At 40.9% G+C, this 15,483-nt stretch overlaps 1 protein-coding gene across 1 annotated transcript in view; it reads right to left on the minus strand.

The window, feature by feature from the left end:
* Window positions 1-245: 245 nt before the first annotated feature.
* LOC136875091 (zinc finger protein 782) overlaps window positions 246-15,483 on the minus strand; it is a 251,523-nt gene continuing 236,285 nt past the window's right edge. Inside the window, exon 7 of the mRNA XM_067148822.2 lies at window positions 246-2,005. Within this exon, the coding sequence (XP_067004923.2) occupies window positions 1,075-2,005 (931 nt within the window). The 3' untranslated portion in view covers window positions 246-1,074. The remainder of the gene's footprint in view (window positions 2,006-15,483) is intronic.

The following is a 15,483-nucleotide window of genomic DNA, read 5'->3' on the forward strand; positions in this document are numbered from 1 at the left end:
CAATAAGAACATGGATATAATCATGTAAATTACGCATCAGTTATAATATGTTAATAACTCTTGAATGCAACATAAAGATCGTACAACATCCATAAATTGTCCTTATTCCTAATCAATGCACCGATGATGTAAATGTGAACATTTTAACATAAAAATAAGAGCGACCACCGCAGGCCTAAAGTAGCGTCGTAGATAAAATTTCTACCTCTTAGAAAGTTGACCCTCTGATGTCCATACCGTGGGATAATAAATATCTCAAGCGAAAAATTATACTCGGTAATTCTTAAATGTAATTACTATTAGGTGAAACGGAATGGAATACAACTTAAAATTCACCTAAAACAACTATAAATGTTAAATGAAAACATAGTTTAAAAACAATATATTTAAGTGTTAGGTCCAGTTTTGATACAAGCCACTTAAAACTCATCAAATACCTCATCAGCTTGTGTACTTGGAGCTTTCTCCAAGTGAAATAAGTGGCCAAGTTCTTGACTCCTCACTGAAATGAAGACTACTTTTATGTTTCTTATTTTCTATTTTACGGAGTATGTGAGCAGAGTATTCAACATTAGGGTAGGTTGGATATTTGAAGTTATTATTAATTGCGAAGTTTTCAGATGCTTGAATCTTACAAACAATCACAGTCTTTATTTGATCAATACTGCAGCCAGAGGTTTAGTTAGATTATTATTTTTTAAAATCATTATGATGATTATTACGGAGAGCATGGTGCTGCGATCGAATGGTTTGCGAAGAAACATACAGAAGTGAGGCTTCTCGCGAGTGTGAGTCATCATGGGTCTTTAAGTTACAATACTGGATATTTTATAGTATTACTGAGCACTTTTTGCCTTCGAGCACATTTGCTTCCGAAAGTGTATCAACAGCGTTCGTGTCTGGGTGTAGGCAGAATGGATCCTAACCTGTATGTTACCGAGAGTGTTTAGTTGAGTTGAGTTTCCGGCTAAAGCCCTTGCCACATATGTTGCTGAAAAACGGCCTCTCTCCTCTTTGCGACCGCATGTGTATGATGAGAGAGGCCTTGTGGCGGTAAGATTTCCCACAAATATTTTATTTGATCGGCTTCTCGCCTGTATGAGTCCGCATGTGTCTGGTTACATCGCCTTTTATGGTAAAGCCTTTACCACACGTACAGCATACGTGCGGCTTTTCCCCTGTATGCGTCCGAAGGTGTATGATAAGAGCGGCCCTGTCGCTGTATGTTTTCCCACAATTATTGCAGGTTAACGGCTTCACGCCGGTATGGGTCCCAGTGTGTTTCCTTAGTTCGTTCTTAGTCCTAAAGTTCTTCCCACATATATTGCAAAAGTGGGGCTTCTCCTCTGTATGAGTTTGCAAATGTTTCCGGAAATCGCCTTTCTCACTGAAGGTCTTCCAGCACGTTACGCAGCAGAATGGCTTTTCGCCTGTATGCCTCCGCATATGCCTGGTTACATCGCCTTTGTTGCCAAAGAACTTACCACACACACTGCACGAGTGCACCTTGTCGCCTGTATGCGTCCGCATATGTCTGTTTAACCCGCTCTTAAAACCGAAACAGGTGCCACAAATGTTACAGCTGTGTGGTTTCATTCCGGTATGTGACAGCATGTGCTTGGCTAGATTCGAATCCTGGCTGAAGGATTTGCCGCAGATATTACAGAAGTACGGCTTCTCTCCTGTATGAACCCGCATATGCAAGGTCAACTGCGACGAAATTCTAAACCGTTTTAAGCACACTGCGCACTGAAATCTCTTGTCATCTTCGTGCGACCCCATGTGAACTGTCAAGCTGCTCCTATCTGCAAAGCATTTCTGACAAATTTCGCACTTATGGAGCACCCTTTCCTTGTGGATCATGATGTGCTGTGACAGGCTGCTTTCGCTACTGAACAGCATTCCGCAATGATCGCAGTTGAAGGGACGATCCTCTTTGTGTCTCTTCAGATGCCGTCCGCCATCCGGGAGAGGACATTCTGCGTAGCTCTCCTCTGGGCTCGATCTACAATGACAAATTGAAACCATGTGACCAATAATTCAACAGTCAACCCCACTACAAATCTCACACAGAGGAATGGCTACTAAACATTCCACTCACTGATATCCCATGCAGAGAGCTCTTTATTAATGACCATCACATTCCTGAGGGTGAAGATCATTTTAACCCATTCGGTGGCGATGCGCCGAGATCCGCGGCTACAAGTCGTTTGCTCGGTGGGGAACGTGGATATATCCGCCGATTCAAATTATATTTTTTCTCAGTTGCCTGCCTGCAGAGGTTATTTCCTTTTCAGCAGCGTATTCTGGATGAGTCTTCCCTCTGATGCGAATTTTTTCAACTATGTTCTCCCAATACTAATGTGTCATCCATGAGTTGCAACATAAAGAACGCAGCTGAGTCCGAACGATCTAAGGTCTAATAGCTCCGCGCTAAGGCTTTAGCTCATCGCCTAATCGTCCCTTAGATGTAATAATATTGCTGTAGAACGAATTTCTAGAGATTATGACACTGAACAGACCTCTCTGATGACATTTTAGAACTGTGACCTGATTTATTATCCCCAGTCTTGAGTTCTTCCTTCACGACTGGAGTGTGTGTTTATCGCGAGTTACACAACATTTTATTAGCGCACGCATCCGTAACACAGTCATATTTTATGTTTTCCGTCCAAAGTGCTGAGACCAGGGTTCTATTCGATCCTTTTTTTCTTACATTTTCCGCTAAAATATCTGTAACGAATTACCGGTCCGGACTGTTAGAGGAAGATGATATACGGCTCGTGATATACGAAATGTTGGTATTCAGTGCGTAGAATTGTGATTAGTGAAGTAAGTTCTGACGAAGGGGAACTCGTGAAAGGAAATTACCTGGAATAAGTACTTCAGGCTCGATTATACAGGATTTGGGCGTAGCTGATGCGAATGTTCAGTAGTCGCAAAAGAGACAACACGTGTTCGATTCCAGTTCAAGTAGCAATCATGACAGTGCCAGTTGTGACGATAATACTGATTACAATCCAACTATTGCAAGTTCTTCGTCAACTTATACTGAAAATGGACAAAGACATTCCCGCTTTGATCTAAATTTCCATCGTGAAGTAAAGAGAGTGTTTTTAGGGAAAGCAAAACTGGGCGAAATATTTTAATTACTTTCTTATGACGAGATATGCCAGAACATAGCTCAACAGACAAAAGATGCCGAGCAGGAAATCGCACATAAAACCCAGTTTAGTAGGACGAAAAGAAGGAATCGAGATCAAGACCGTGTCCGGACAAATAAGGACGAAATAAAGCTTCTTATGGCCATACGATTTCCGCAGGGGATTGTCCATAAACCTAAATTAGGACACTATTTCTCGCAATCGCTTGTTCACTACGCCTATTTTCTATGAGTTGATGACACAGAATAGTTTTTTCTCGCCAGATTGAGTGGCCTGGCCAGCCTCCGGACCCCAACATGGCAGGTTCGATTCTGGCTCAGACCGGTGGTATTTGAAGGTGCTCAAATACGTCGGCCTCTTGTCAGTAGATTTACTGGCATTTAAAAGAACTCCTGCGGCACTAAATTCCGGCACCTCAGTGTCTCCGAAAACCGTAGAAGCAGTTAGTGGGACGTGAAGCCAATAACATTATTATTATTATTATTATTATTATTATTATTATTATAAATAGATATTCTTCCACACCTTTTTAATATCTCTGACAATGAGGTGAATAATGCAAAGCTTCCTCCCGAAACATACGAGATAAATCCAGTATTTGACCATCTGTTACCAAAATTTTCGATCCGGGCTGAGTGGCTCAGACGGTTAAGGCGCTGGCCTTCTAACCCCAACTTGGCAGGTTCGATCCTGGCTCAGTCCGGTGGTATTTGAAGGTGCTCAAATACGACAGCCCCGTGTCAGTAGATTTACTGGCACGTAAAAGATCTCCTGCGGGACTAAATTCCGGCACCTCGGCGTCTCCAAAGACCTTAAAAAGTGGTTAGTGGGACGTAAAGCAAATAACATTATTATTATTATTATTATTAAAATTTTCGAAAGCTTATACACCTGATGGCAAAATGTCAACTGACGAGAATCTCTTTCTATGGAAAGGGTGGCTAGGGTGGAAAGTTTACACAATAAGATAACGATCGCGTTTCGGAATGGAATTATATAAATCATGCGAAGGCGAGAGAGGTTATATAACAGTACCTGCTTCCGTGTGTATCATAATGAACAGCTGTAAAATACATAACACTGTGAAGACTGTACATACTGTAAATATTACCTGTATTGTAGTGTAATATAGTCCGTTTATGTTACATGTGAATTGTAGGGAGGCTATATAAACTTCATCCCTCGAAAGCGCTAACCAACATAAGAGAAAATTCCGTGAGTATTACATTTTTATTCCATTGTACATCTTTTAAGTACATATAAACTTTGTAAATCTACAATTTACATATACAGAAACATTTATTTACAGGCAGAGATTGATAGTAAACTGCCTAAAATATTCAGGTGAAAGTTACTGTATAAAAAAATGCAGAGCTTTGCTGTTAGGAAGTAGCAATCTCGATTTCACAGTGTGAAAGCACTTAGTACGTTTTTGCACAAAGCATTGAAAAATTAAAATAATCAAATTTTTCAACAATTAAATACATTATATTCCAGTAAATATTTCTCTTTTGACCCTTCAATAGTTCATTTTAGTCTAAGATTATTTTTAATCAAGTAACTAAATATTTTCTTCAGTCAGGGAAATCGCTCCCCACCTGGGAGTGAGCTAGTGTGAACCGAGCTCCCCGCTTAAGGGGTTAAGTCGAATTCAGTGTAGTCGTGAATTTCAAAATCACTTGCTTCTTAAGAGGGGGTGTTACGTCTTTTCTCTGGAATGCCCACCGTCACAATATAAAGCGCAATAATATACTGACAATTTAGTAATGTACGAACTCATGGAATACCCCATTTAATGAATGAACGAGGAGAAGCGGTCTAGCCGAAAGGAGAAGCTCTTACATCCGCCTAACAGTTATCTGCTGAAATCCGAGAAAGACTACTCTCCTACATAAGGGACGGCATAAGCTTTGATCTTGTTCAACAACACTGAGGTTTGTGGCAGGCTTGTAATTAACTTTTGCAAAAGCCCTTGTTGTCGTTTGAGAGAATCCCAGTGTTGTAGGTTCTAATAAATTTGACAGTCAGCATGTCTGCTCAACGATGGCAAACTGTTTATAAATATTACTTACTGTGACACAAACATACTATAACACTCTCAGATGGACCGGGAGACGAGTGACGATCACTACGCAAAAAGTACGAAGGGACAATGTGCGGCGGAATGAGAATAATAATTTGTCCTTTGTTTTCAATGTCATGCTGAACGCCAGAGCAAGGAAATTTTGTACTTCTGAACGAAAATTTCGGAATTGTTGTACGTTATTTTGATTAAAATTATTAGTATTAGCGTGAATGTGTGTGTAGAGTTTTCTTTATGTCGCAACGACACATACAGGCCTCATGGCGGCGATGCGATAGGAAAGGCCTAGGAGTGGAAAAGAATCGGCCGTGGCCTTAAATTATGCAGAGGCCAAGCTTTAGCCTGTGTGAAAATGGGAAAGAGTTGAAAACTTTCTTCAAGGCTGCGACAGTGGGAATCGAACCCACTAACTCCCGAATGCAAACTCACAGCTGCGCACCCCTGACCGCAAGGTCAACTTGCCCGGTGTACAGTTTTCTTGGTAGAGATGTAATGAGATTTACAAGATATTCCTACGAAAGGAAATTAACGTACGTTACCGGACCGACGAATGTAACAACTGGCGTTAGAAGTGCGATACTCCTTGGAAATTCTTAACTTTAAAAGATAGTATGATATCAGGAAGACAATGCAAGGAGTGATGGTTTTGATGAAAATGAGTCTGAACGATTTAAATGTTGCCGAACTGAAGTGCAAGCTGGAAGAACGTGATGAGGTAATTTCCGGAACCAAGGCCGTGTTGCGGTCACGAGCAGTAATAGAAGCAGAAGGTAAAGATACAGATAAAGATATTTTTGAAATTGCGCAAAATTTTGACGTTCCTAAATAGTTCTAAAAAGACAAGCCAAAACTTTAGCTAAAAGCTAGCGAAATGTTCTCAAAAACTACCTGAAAATTATAGATTGGTAGAATCTAAGATAACTGAAATTGATCAAGGACTAAAATAGAAACTGATGTAGAGCGTAAAACAACGACTATAGAGGACCGATCTGCATCACCAGAAAATATGTATATACGAAAGAAAGGGCATACCACTGAATTCAGAAGAAAAGCAGAGAATGTTGCCGGGACGGTGCGTGTGAAATCACCGCCTTATGTTTGCAAAACTCCATGGTCTACGTATCGAAGGCAATTTTAAGCCGCAATGGATTGACTCGAGAGGAAAAAGGCACTGCCTTGGATACTGCGCGGCGAGGTGATGCGTTGGATATACTACGAGCGATTCCAGACAGTGAGCAATCTAATTTAAATTCTCTGGTTGGCCGATTAGAGATGAGGTACTTGGTTATTGCGCAGCGAGGTGATGCGTTGGATACACTACGAGCGATTCCAGACAGTGAGCAATCTACTTTAAATTCTCTGGTTGGCCGATTAGAGATGAGGTACCTTCAACAAATTTACCATAGTCAACTTCTTAGTAGACGTGGCGAGACAGACATCGCGCGTCTTGCTTCTATGGCTTATCATTCAGCTACAAACTATTTCACAGAACAGCCGAAATTATGTAGAGTCTCTTGTGATGGATATAGCCGACCCAGAATTGCAACGAGCTCGGATAGGAAACTGACGTACGTTACCGGTACCCATGTAACAACTGGTGTACTAAGTGGGATAGTCCTTGGACAATTCGTGACCGATAAAAGATAGTACGATATAAGGAAGACAATACACGGAATGATGGCTTTGATGAAAGTGAGTTTCAACGATATAAAAGTTACCGATCTGAAGTAAGAGCTGGAGGAACGTGATTAGGATATTTCCAGAACGAAGGTCGTATTACGCTCACGATTTCGAGCAGTAATAGAAGCAGAAAGTAAGGATATAGATGGAGACACTTTTGAAATAGCGGGTGATGCTAACATATTTGCACAAATGTTGTAAGAATGATCAAGGAATAGAACAAATAGAAACTGAAGTAGAGCGTAAAACAACTGCTATAGAGGACCGAAAAAGAAGTCCATAGGAATGAACACGCCTGCCGCTGAATTCAGAACAAAATCCGAGAATGTTGCAGGGGCGGTACGTGTGAAACCAGTACCTTACGTTTGCATTACCCCGTGGTCTACGTATCGAAGGCAATTTGAGGCCGCAGCTGCCGCCAATGGGTTATTTTGGAGCGAGGTGATGCTTTAGATATATTCCAAGCGATTGCAGACAGTGGGCAATCTAATTTCAATTCTCTGGTGGCCCGATTAGAGATGAGATTCGATGATAAAAACCTTCAACAAATTTATCATAGTCAACTTGGTAGCAGACACCAAAGACGTAGCGAGACACTAAAAGAATTTGAGACAGACATCGCGCGTCATACTTTATGGCTTATCCTTCAGCTACAAACGATTACATAGAACAGCTATATGTAGTCTCGTATGATGGGTATATCCGACCCAGAATTCCAACAAGCCCTTCGTCTGGCGCAACAAAATAGGTTAGACAATACTCTGGCTCGTGCACTTCAATTCGAAGCTGCTACACAGACCTCGAATCTACAGGCGCAGCATCGACGGTAGGATGTAGGGGAGCCTCTAGACAAAAAGGTCAAGAGGATTGTTTTCATAACACAGTCCAAAGAGGATGGAATACCTCGAAGTCGGGGGATTCGCTGTTGGAGTTGTGGTGAGCTTGGATATGTCAGTAGCCACTGCAATAAAGACTCAAAGTTTCAGGAAAACTAAAAAGGGCCTGTGCTGAGGGGCTAGAGCCACATGTCACCCAGATGTCCCGAGAAAGTTGGTACGTGTTATTTCACTCGTTCGTCAGAGAGACAGTATCTTTGTCGACAGATAAGTGAATGGCTTGGCTCGTACTTCGCTTCTGGACACCGGGGCCAAACCAACGTTGTCAAGAAGGACACCTGAAACCTACGACAATTTTATCGAAAACCGCAACCGAAGACCAAGTGAACACGTACGGCGAGAAATAATTCAACACCGGCCTGAGGAGCAAGTTGATATAACATCGAGTAACAGTGGATGATATCAAAGAAAATGTTATTCTTGGGGTGGATGTAATGGCTAAATTTGAGCTCGTTTTGGATCTGAGACGAGGATGCTTGAAATTCGCAAACGAAGAAGACATTCATCACGGATGAAACAGTCCAACCATTCAAACTGTTTTAAGTACAGACGAGGTACTTCATCCCAGAAGCGATCATGTAATCGTGGTTCAAATGGATAACACAGACCGAGAAGGGACGGGAAATGTCGAGCCCGTTGCCGAAGAGGAATTATGCCCAGGAGTATTGGAGGGAAGAGGTGTTATAAAAGCTAAGGGGTCAACTCCAATCAGAATGACGAACCTAAATGATTTCCCAGTATCATGGAAGAGAGGCATTCAGGTGGCCTGTTGTAATCAGTATAATCCATTGTTCGTGGGGACATCACGAAGGATACCCAGGGTGTCCAACACCTTTCAAAATTAACTGAGACCTCGGACATACTAAGCTGAACGAAGAAATGTTATTCAAATATCAAGATGTCTTCGCAATCGAGAACTGTCCGTACGGAAGGAGAGAGTGCGCTCGTGAGATATAAAATAAGCACCGGAATATACAACCGAATAGACAGCGCCCACGACGCTCGCCACTATCAAGAAGAAAGGAGGCTGAGAGAATTGATTGTGACATGTATTAGCAGGGTGTCACTGAACCGTCTAGTAGTCCCTGGACGTCACCGGTGGTTTTAGTGAAGAAAAAGGACGGGTCGACCTGATTTTTGTGTGGACTAGCGACAGCTGAACACCAAGACAGTGAAATACATCCATTATCCAGGATTGATGTCATTCTACACACATTTTCTTATCTCAGGTGTTCTCCACTCTGGATTTGAAAAGTTGATATTGGCAAGTAGAAATGGAGGCCGAAGCGTTCTCAATGGGTACGGGACTTCGCCAGTTCATGATTATGAACTTTGGAGTGTGTAATGCACCAGCTATGTTTGAAAGACTGATGGAAACAATACTCCGAGGTCTGTTGTATGAAACCTGCCTCATTTATTTCGATGACGGCCTTGAAATATGTAAGACTTTCCATGGACACCTACGGAACCTGGAGGAAGATTTTAAGCGACTGCAGGGAGTCAACCTGAAGCTGAATCCAAAGATATGCCAGCTGTTCCGAAAAAAAGGTCTGTTATTTCAGACATGCCGTTTCCAAAGATGGTGTAGCCGTAGATCAAGAGAAGTTACGTGCAGTAAAAGAATGGCCTGTCCGCAGAGATGTACATCAAATCCGGAGTTATTTAGGACTATGCTCCTACTACCGATGTTGCGTGCCGGATTTGCTAACAAAGCTAAACGGATGAACACGACGATTGGAAGACATCTTTCTAAAGTTGTAGCCGACAACTAACGTGACTGAGATGAACACTTGATATTATTCTTAACGGCATATCGGTCTTCGGTCCGTCAAGCGACAGGACAGATTCCGGCTTGTGTTCTCTTCGGCGAGGAGCTGTGCTTTCCCTGTGATCTGAAGTTCGGCAGTAGACCCGGCAAGCACCAGATGGCTGGGGATGACTACGTGAGGTGTTGGAGAGAAAGAAAGGGTCAGATTCACGCCCTCGATCGAAGAAACACAGAAGATGCTAGTGGCCGAATGAAACATGATTACGACGCGCGGGATGAAGAAGGCTGATTCGAAGCCAAGGATTTGGTGTGGCTCATTAATCAAGGAGGCGGCGAGGTCTGCCACCTAAACTCCAGCGTTCACGGGATGGACCATACGAGATGTTAAAGACGTTATATATCGTATTCTTAGACTACTCCGAGAAATGCAAAAGGTGGTGCATTTCAATCGGTGGAGCAAATTCCATGACTAACGGGTAATCGAAGAATGGTTGCGAACTGATCAGGGACGGAACACACTTAAGGAGGGAGCAATATTACGCGTCAAGGAGTCGTAATAACGCCCCCAGCTTGACAAGGAGACAAGTGACGAATGCTAAGCAAAAAAAGCAAGAAGAGGCAGAATGTGCAAGGAAATTTACGTACTCGTGAATGAAAGAAGATTTGACAAGTGTTCTATGTTATTTTGATTAAAATTATTAGGATTAGCGTGAATGTGTGTGTACATTTCACTTTGTAAGTTGGTAATGAGATTAGCAAGATATGGTGCCATAGAGATTCCTATGGAAAGGGTATTGACGTACGTTACCGGTTTCCATGAATGTAAAAATACGTATTGTACTTGTACATTGCTATCATACAAGTGTAGCACTCTATTATGCCACAATTTGGTCATATCTAATTACACAGCTTACATATGCAATCAAACAGAGCCCCCTAAATATAGGAGAGTAGGATCATACATAGAAGTTCATAATTACTATCATGAATTTCATCAGTCCATGTGTTAATTGCTTTCTTTAACAGAGGCCACATGAACATGGAAACCACTCATCATCATCAGTGTTCTGCCAGGTGACAGGTCTTCACACGGCACCGCTCCACGCAATCCCATCGCATGCCACCCTCTTTGCTTCCACATACTAGTATTCTATCCTCATACCGTCCAGCATCTGATATCTTCTCCGTTCTCTTTGTCTTTTTCCATTTACCGTTCCTTCTATAGCTTCTACAAGCAAGCAATCTCTCCTCATCCAATGACCAATCCAACTGTGCTTTCTCTTCCTGATTAATTTTAATATATTTCTCTCTTCCCCAACTCTTCTCAAGACTTCTTCATTCGTTACTTTTACTATCCATTGTATACTTTCTATACTCTTGCAAAACCTCATCTCAAATGCCTCCAGTCTTCCTTCGCCCTCTTTTCTCGATGCCCATGTCTCAGCTCCATACAGTGCCACGCTCCATACAAAGCACTTCACGAATCCTGCCTCAAGTCTCTATCCATTCCCCCACAAACATGTCTACTCTTCTTATTAAATGCTTCCTCCGCTATCGCAATACGAGTTTTTAGCTCTCGACTGCAACTCATGTCCTCTGTTATTACACTTCCCAAGTATTTGAAAGCATCCACCTGTTCTATTATTTCCTGCCCTAACTTCATGGTTGTCTTAACTTTTCTTGTGCTTATCACCATACATTTAGTCTTTGCCTTATTAATTCTCATTCCAAATTCTTCACAGACAGCATTTAGATAAGTTAGCATTGCCATCATAATTCGTTCACTCTCTGCCAGCAGGACCATGTCATCAGCAAATCGAATACATTCTATTCTCCTAACACCAACTTTCACTCCTCATTTTCCATTCATGCATTTCTGGATAATCTCTTCCAAATAAAAGTTAAAAGTATGGGGGAGAGACTGCAGCGTTGTCTTACTCCCCTTCCGATTTTCGTTTCCTCAATCATCTCATTCCCTATATGCACCCTTATCTTCTGCTGTAGATACAGATTGTTAATCAGCCTTCTCTCCTTCCAGTTGACTCCGTTCCTGCTTAGAATGTCCATTAAACTTTTCCACTGTACTCTATCATAAGGTTCTTCCAGGTCAGTGAACACAGCATATATTTCTCTTCCTCTTTCAATGTATCTCGCGCCTAATGTTCTTAATAGTCCAATAGCAACTCTTGTTCCTTTACCTCCCGTGAAGCCATACTGTTCCTGAGAGGTACAGTTGTCTAGCCTCCCATGAAGTCTTCTGTTCCGTACTCTCCGTAATACATTGGCTGCATGTGTGATCAAACTGATGGTTCTAAAATCTTCACATTTCCTTGAATTTAACTTTTCAATCGGTACTATTACTCCTGGAAGAAAATCATTTGCCCATTCGCCACTTTCATATATCTTACTACAGAGATATATTAGAGCTTTCACTCCTTTATTTCCAAGACTCTTAAAAAGCTCTATCGGTAATCCATCAATCCCACTTCCTTTGCGATTCTTCATTTCTGCTATGTGCTTTACGTCGCACCGACACAGATAGGTCTCATGGCGACGATGGGATAGGGAAGGCCTAGGAGTGGGAAGGAAGCGGCCGTGGCCTTAATTAAGGTAGAGCCCCAGCATTTGCCTGGTGTGAAAATGGGAAACCACTGACACCGAGGTGTCGTTTTTATTCGTCGTTTTGTTGTGGGCTAATCGCCATTGAAATTCCTGTCAAACGATCTTCGTTCCTTTTCTTTTCTACTGCTGTTTTATTCAATACACCTGATCTCCGAGCATTGCGCTCAAAGTCTGGGTTTGACCTTATGAGAAGAAAGCTCCTTGTATGTGCGATCTCTACACGGAGTGTTCGTACTACGATGCTCCGCCCCCTAACCAATTACAGCTCTCTGCAGAAAAAGCCTTTCCTTTGTGGCACACCGATAATCGAACAAGATGGCAATCGAACAACAGGCGGCCCAACATCGCAGCCCAAGTCTTCGACTGTCAGCGCGGCCACCAAAGAGATAAGAGGCTCTCCCCAGCGTGAATCACGCCAGCTACTTAGAGAAGGGCCTCAATAGAACACAAACACAGGAAATGGAGAGCGATGGAAATCTGGGCGAAGCCAATAGGCTAACAACAATAACAGAGGGTGGAAGGAGTATGAGGTAGAGCAATTCACAATAATGACACACTCAGTCACACAAAAAGGACCAAAACATAATATAATCAAAAGAATAATAAAGGTGGGTGGTGCAATTTTAAAACAGGAAAATGAAAACAAAACATCATCTTTTAAGAAAAGAGAAAACTGATGACAAGGCTCATTTACAGAAGAATCACCAACCGTAGTCACCATGCCAATAGTTACAACTAATTTTTTAGAAGAAATTCCACAATATTTCCCAACACCATTAACTTCAGTAGATTTAAAAGATTTCATACAATTTACTTGTTGTTACAATTTACTTGTTCGAGCTCGAAACCATCCTTCTCTAAGGAAGTTAATATAATAATAATTTTTAGTTATTCATATTTTAGGTGCACCTGGATACGTCGCGCGCGACCTTACAAATTACACAAAATTTTAAGAAAATATATGTTTGAAATTTCTCAGTGAACACCGAAGCGTTTCGAATTACAACATTCAACCGCGTCCCCGAACGGACGGACAATGTCCACAAGAAACATTAAGGAAGGAACAAAATAAAGAGCCCACATCAAAAGAAAAACAAAGAAAGATGGAAGGAAATTAATAATAATAATAATAATAATAATAATAATAATAATAATAATAATAATAATAATAATAATAATGTAGCACAATAATGAAGAAACAATTAACACGCATCTTGTGACCCAGTTCATCACATTAACAACATAGGCACGCTATGCAACAACGAACGTCAGCATACCACGAGTATTGTTAACAGACACACTCCGCGACAATGCAACAGAATCACGACGTTATCAGAAAAAAAGACGGAACATACCCCAACAACAGTGGAATAGAAATGGAGCGAAGGTTCAAACCGTAACATTTCATCAAAATTTAAAGAAAGAAAAATTAATAAAATAATAATAATAATAATAATAATAATAATAATAATAATAATAATAATAATAATAATAATAAAGGAAGAAAATTAATTTAAACAGGAAAATGGAATTAGATACAATTCGATCCGAAACACGCTTCAGTATTCACTAGGTTTTAAAATAATTTTACAAATTTAGTCGCCTCTATGAGGCTAATGACACAATAGACTACACACACCTTCACTTGTCACAGCTCCAGTTAAAATAGCAGATCATTTTAAACCACACTGTTCCCGTGACGCATAAGTATGTGCATCAATAGAAATCATTCACTTGTTTTAGTATAACATAATTGGTAGGCCGTATTTAGATTGGCGGAATTCAATAATGGAAGATGCGACCGAAAACACAGATAAGATCAAGATAATACAACCTAACGGTCACAAGATTAATATAACAATGCATACAAGACCAATAATAGTAAGAACATTAGCAACTTCCGTATAATTCAGAAGGAAGAAAATATAATGTATCTACCTAAAATATCCCCTTAACAAATATAAATATAGGAGAGTGTCCAAGAGCTAATATATTTATGAAGTAGCTTCGAAAATATTATATTCTTAACGCCTGGAAAACCATCTTTATCACATCACCAAGATGTAGCACGATATAAATATTAACCGTAGCAGTTTTGGAAGTAGAAACCCATAAGAATATTTACCGAACCAGCACAATATTCTCAACTAAATTTTATAAGCTCTCAAAAGAAAACAGTTTTTATTATTATTATTATTATTATTAGTGTCAAATTTAAATACCAGTATACCGAAGGGGTTCGCACAAGAATCTCCTCTGGCACATAAACATTGCTCTCCTGCAAGTAGTATATTGAGGTAGTGGTTCACAAGATGTCTCCCAAAAAATATTAATTCAAAACATCGAAGAAGGTAGCCATGTTGGCGTCTTACTCACTGCAGAATAATCCCCTGTAGTTTACATGGAAGGTCTGTTGTAGTTAATATCATGCCATACGATCACTTACCAGACAGTTGATAACAATTTTGCAGTACTCACTTATACCTTTTCGCTCAAAATATTCCCAAGGATAATATTATAATGAGCTGCAGGCACTCGTAGTTGTGAATAAGGCTGCATTCCACATTCACACACAAGTTAAAATTACACTACCACATAGGAAAATCCACATATAAAGGTCATTACACAGGCCTACGCCTCCTTTCACAACCACGTTACGATGGTTTAAAATCGTTCTCGCCTGCCATAATGAATGGCAGCAAGCCAAGCGACATGAGCCTGCCCTAGCCGAGCGCTGTAACAGAAGTGCTCGTTTAGAATAACGGCGCCGTGCAGAAAAGTTGACTATCAAGCAGTAGAGCTACCAACTAACGAGCTCATAGACAACAACGTTCAATAAAGTCCAGTGGCGAAGCAATTGCCCACAGTTATATTACATTTTTCCGGTGTAGCGGTGATTTCACACAGTTCATAAATTATACCGCTACACCTTGTTCATCCTTGCTCAGTGAGAGCGGCCATTAAGTAGGAGATTGATCTCTGTACCGTGTGTCTCATGTGCGAGAGGATTTCGGCGTGCGTTATGGATTACGGCTGAAGTATACATGTGAGATGGCTCCTTCTCTCGCCTTCAATATGTTTTTAATGTAATCTACATCTTCTTGGGAGCGTCACCAGACTGTATGTTTTTTAAATTTTCCTTATGGTTTTATCATCATTTAGTATTAAAATGGCGCTTTGGTGTCATCTCAAGTTCCGGAATTTTTCCGTCCCTTCGTGAAATGGAACTTCTTTTGGTATGGATCTATTTTGAAAATTTACTGGATTATG

Source organism: Anabrus simplex, chromosome 5 (genome assembly GCF_040414725.1).
Source record: "Anabrus simplex isolate iqAnaSimp1 chromosome 5, ASM4041472v1, whole genome shotgun sequence".
Classification (NCBI taxonomy): domain Eukaryota; kingdom Metazoa; phylum Arthropoda; class Insecta; order Orthoptera; family Tettigoniidae; genus Anabrus; species Anabrus simplex.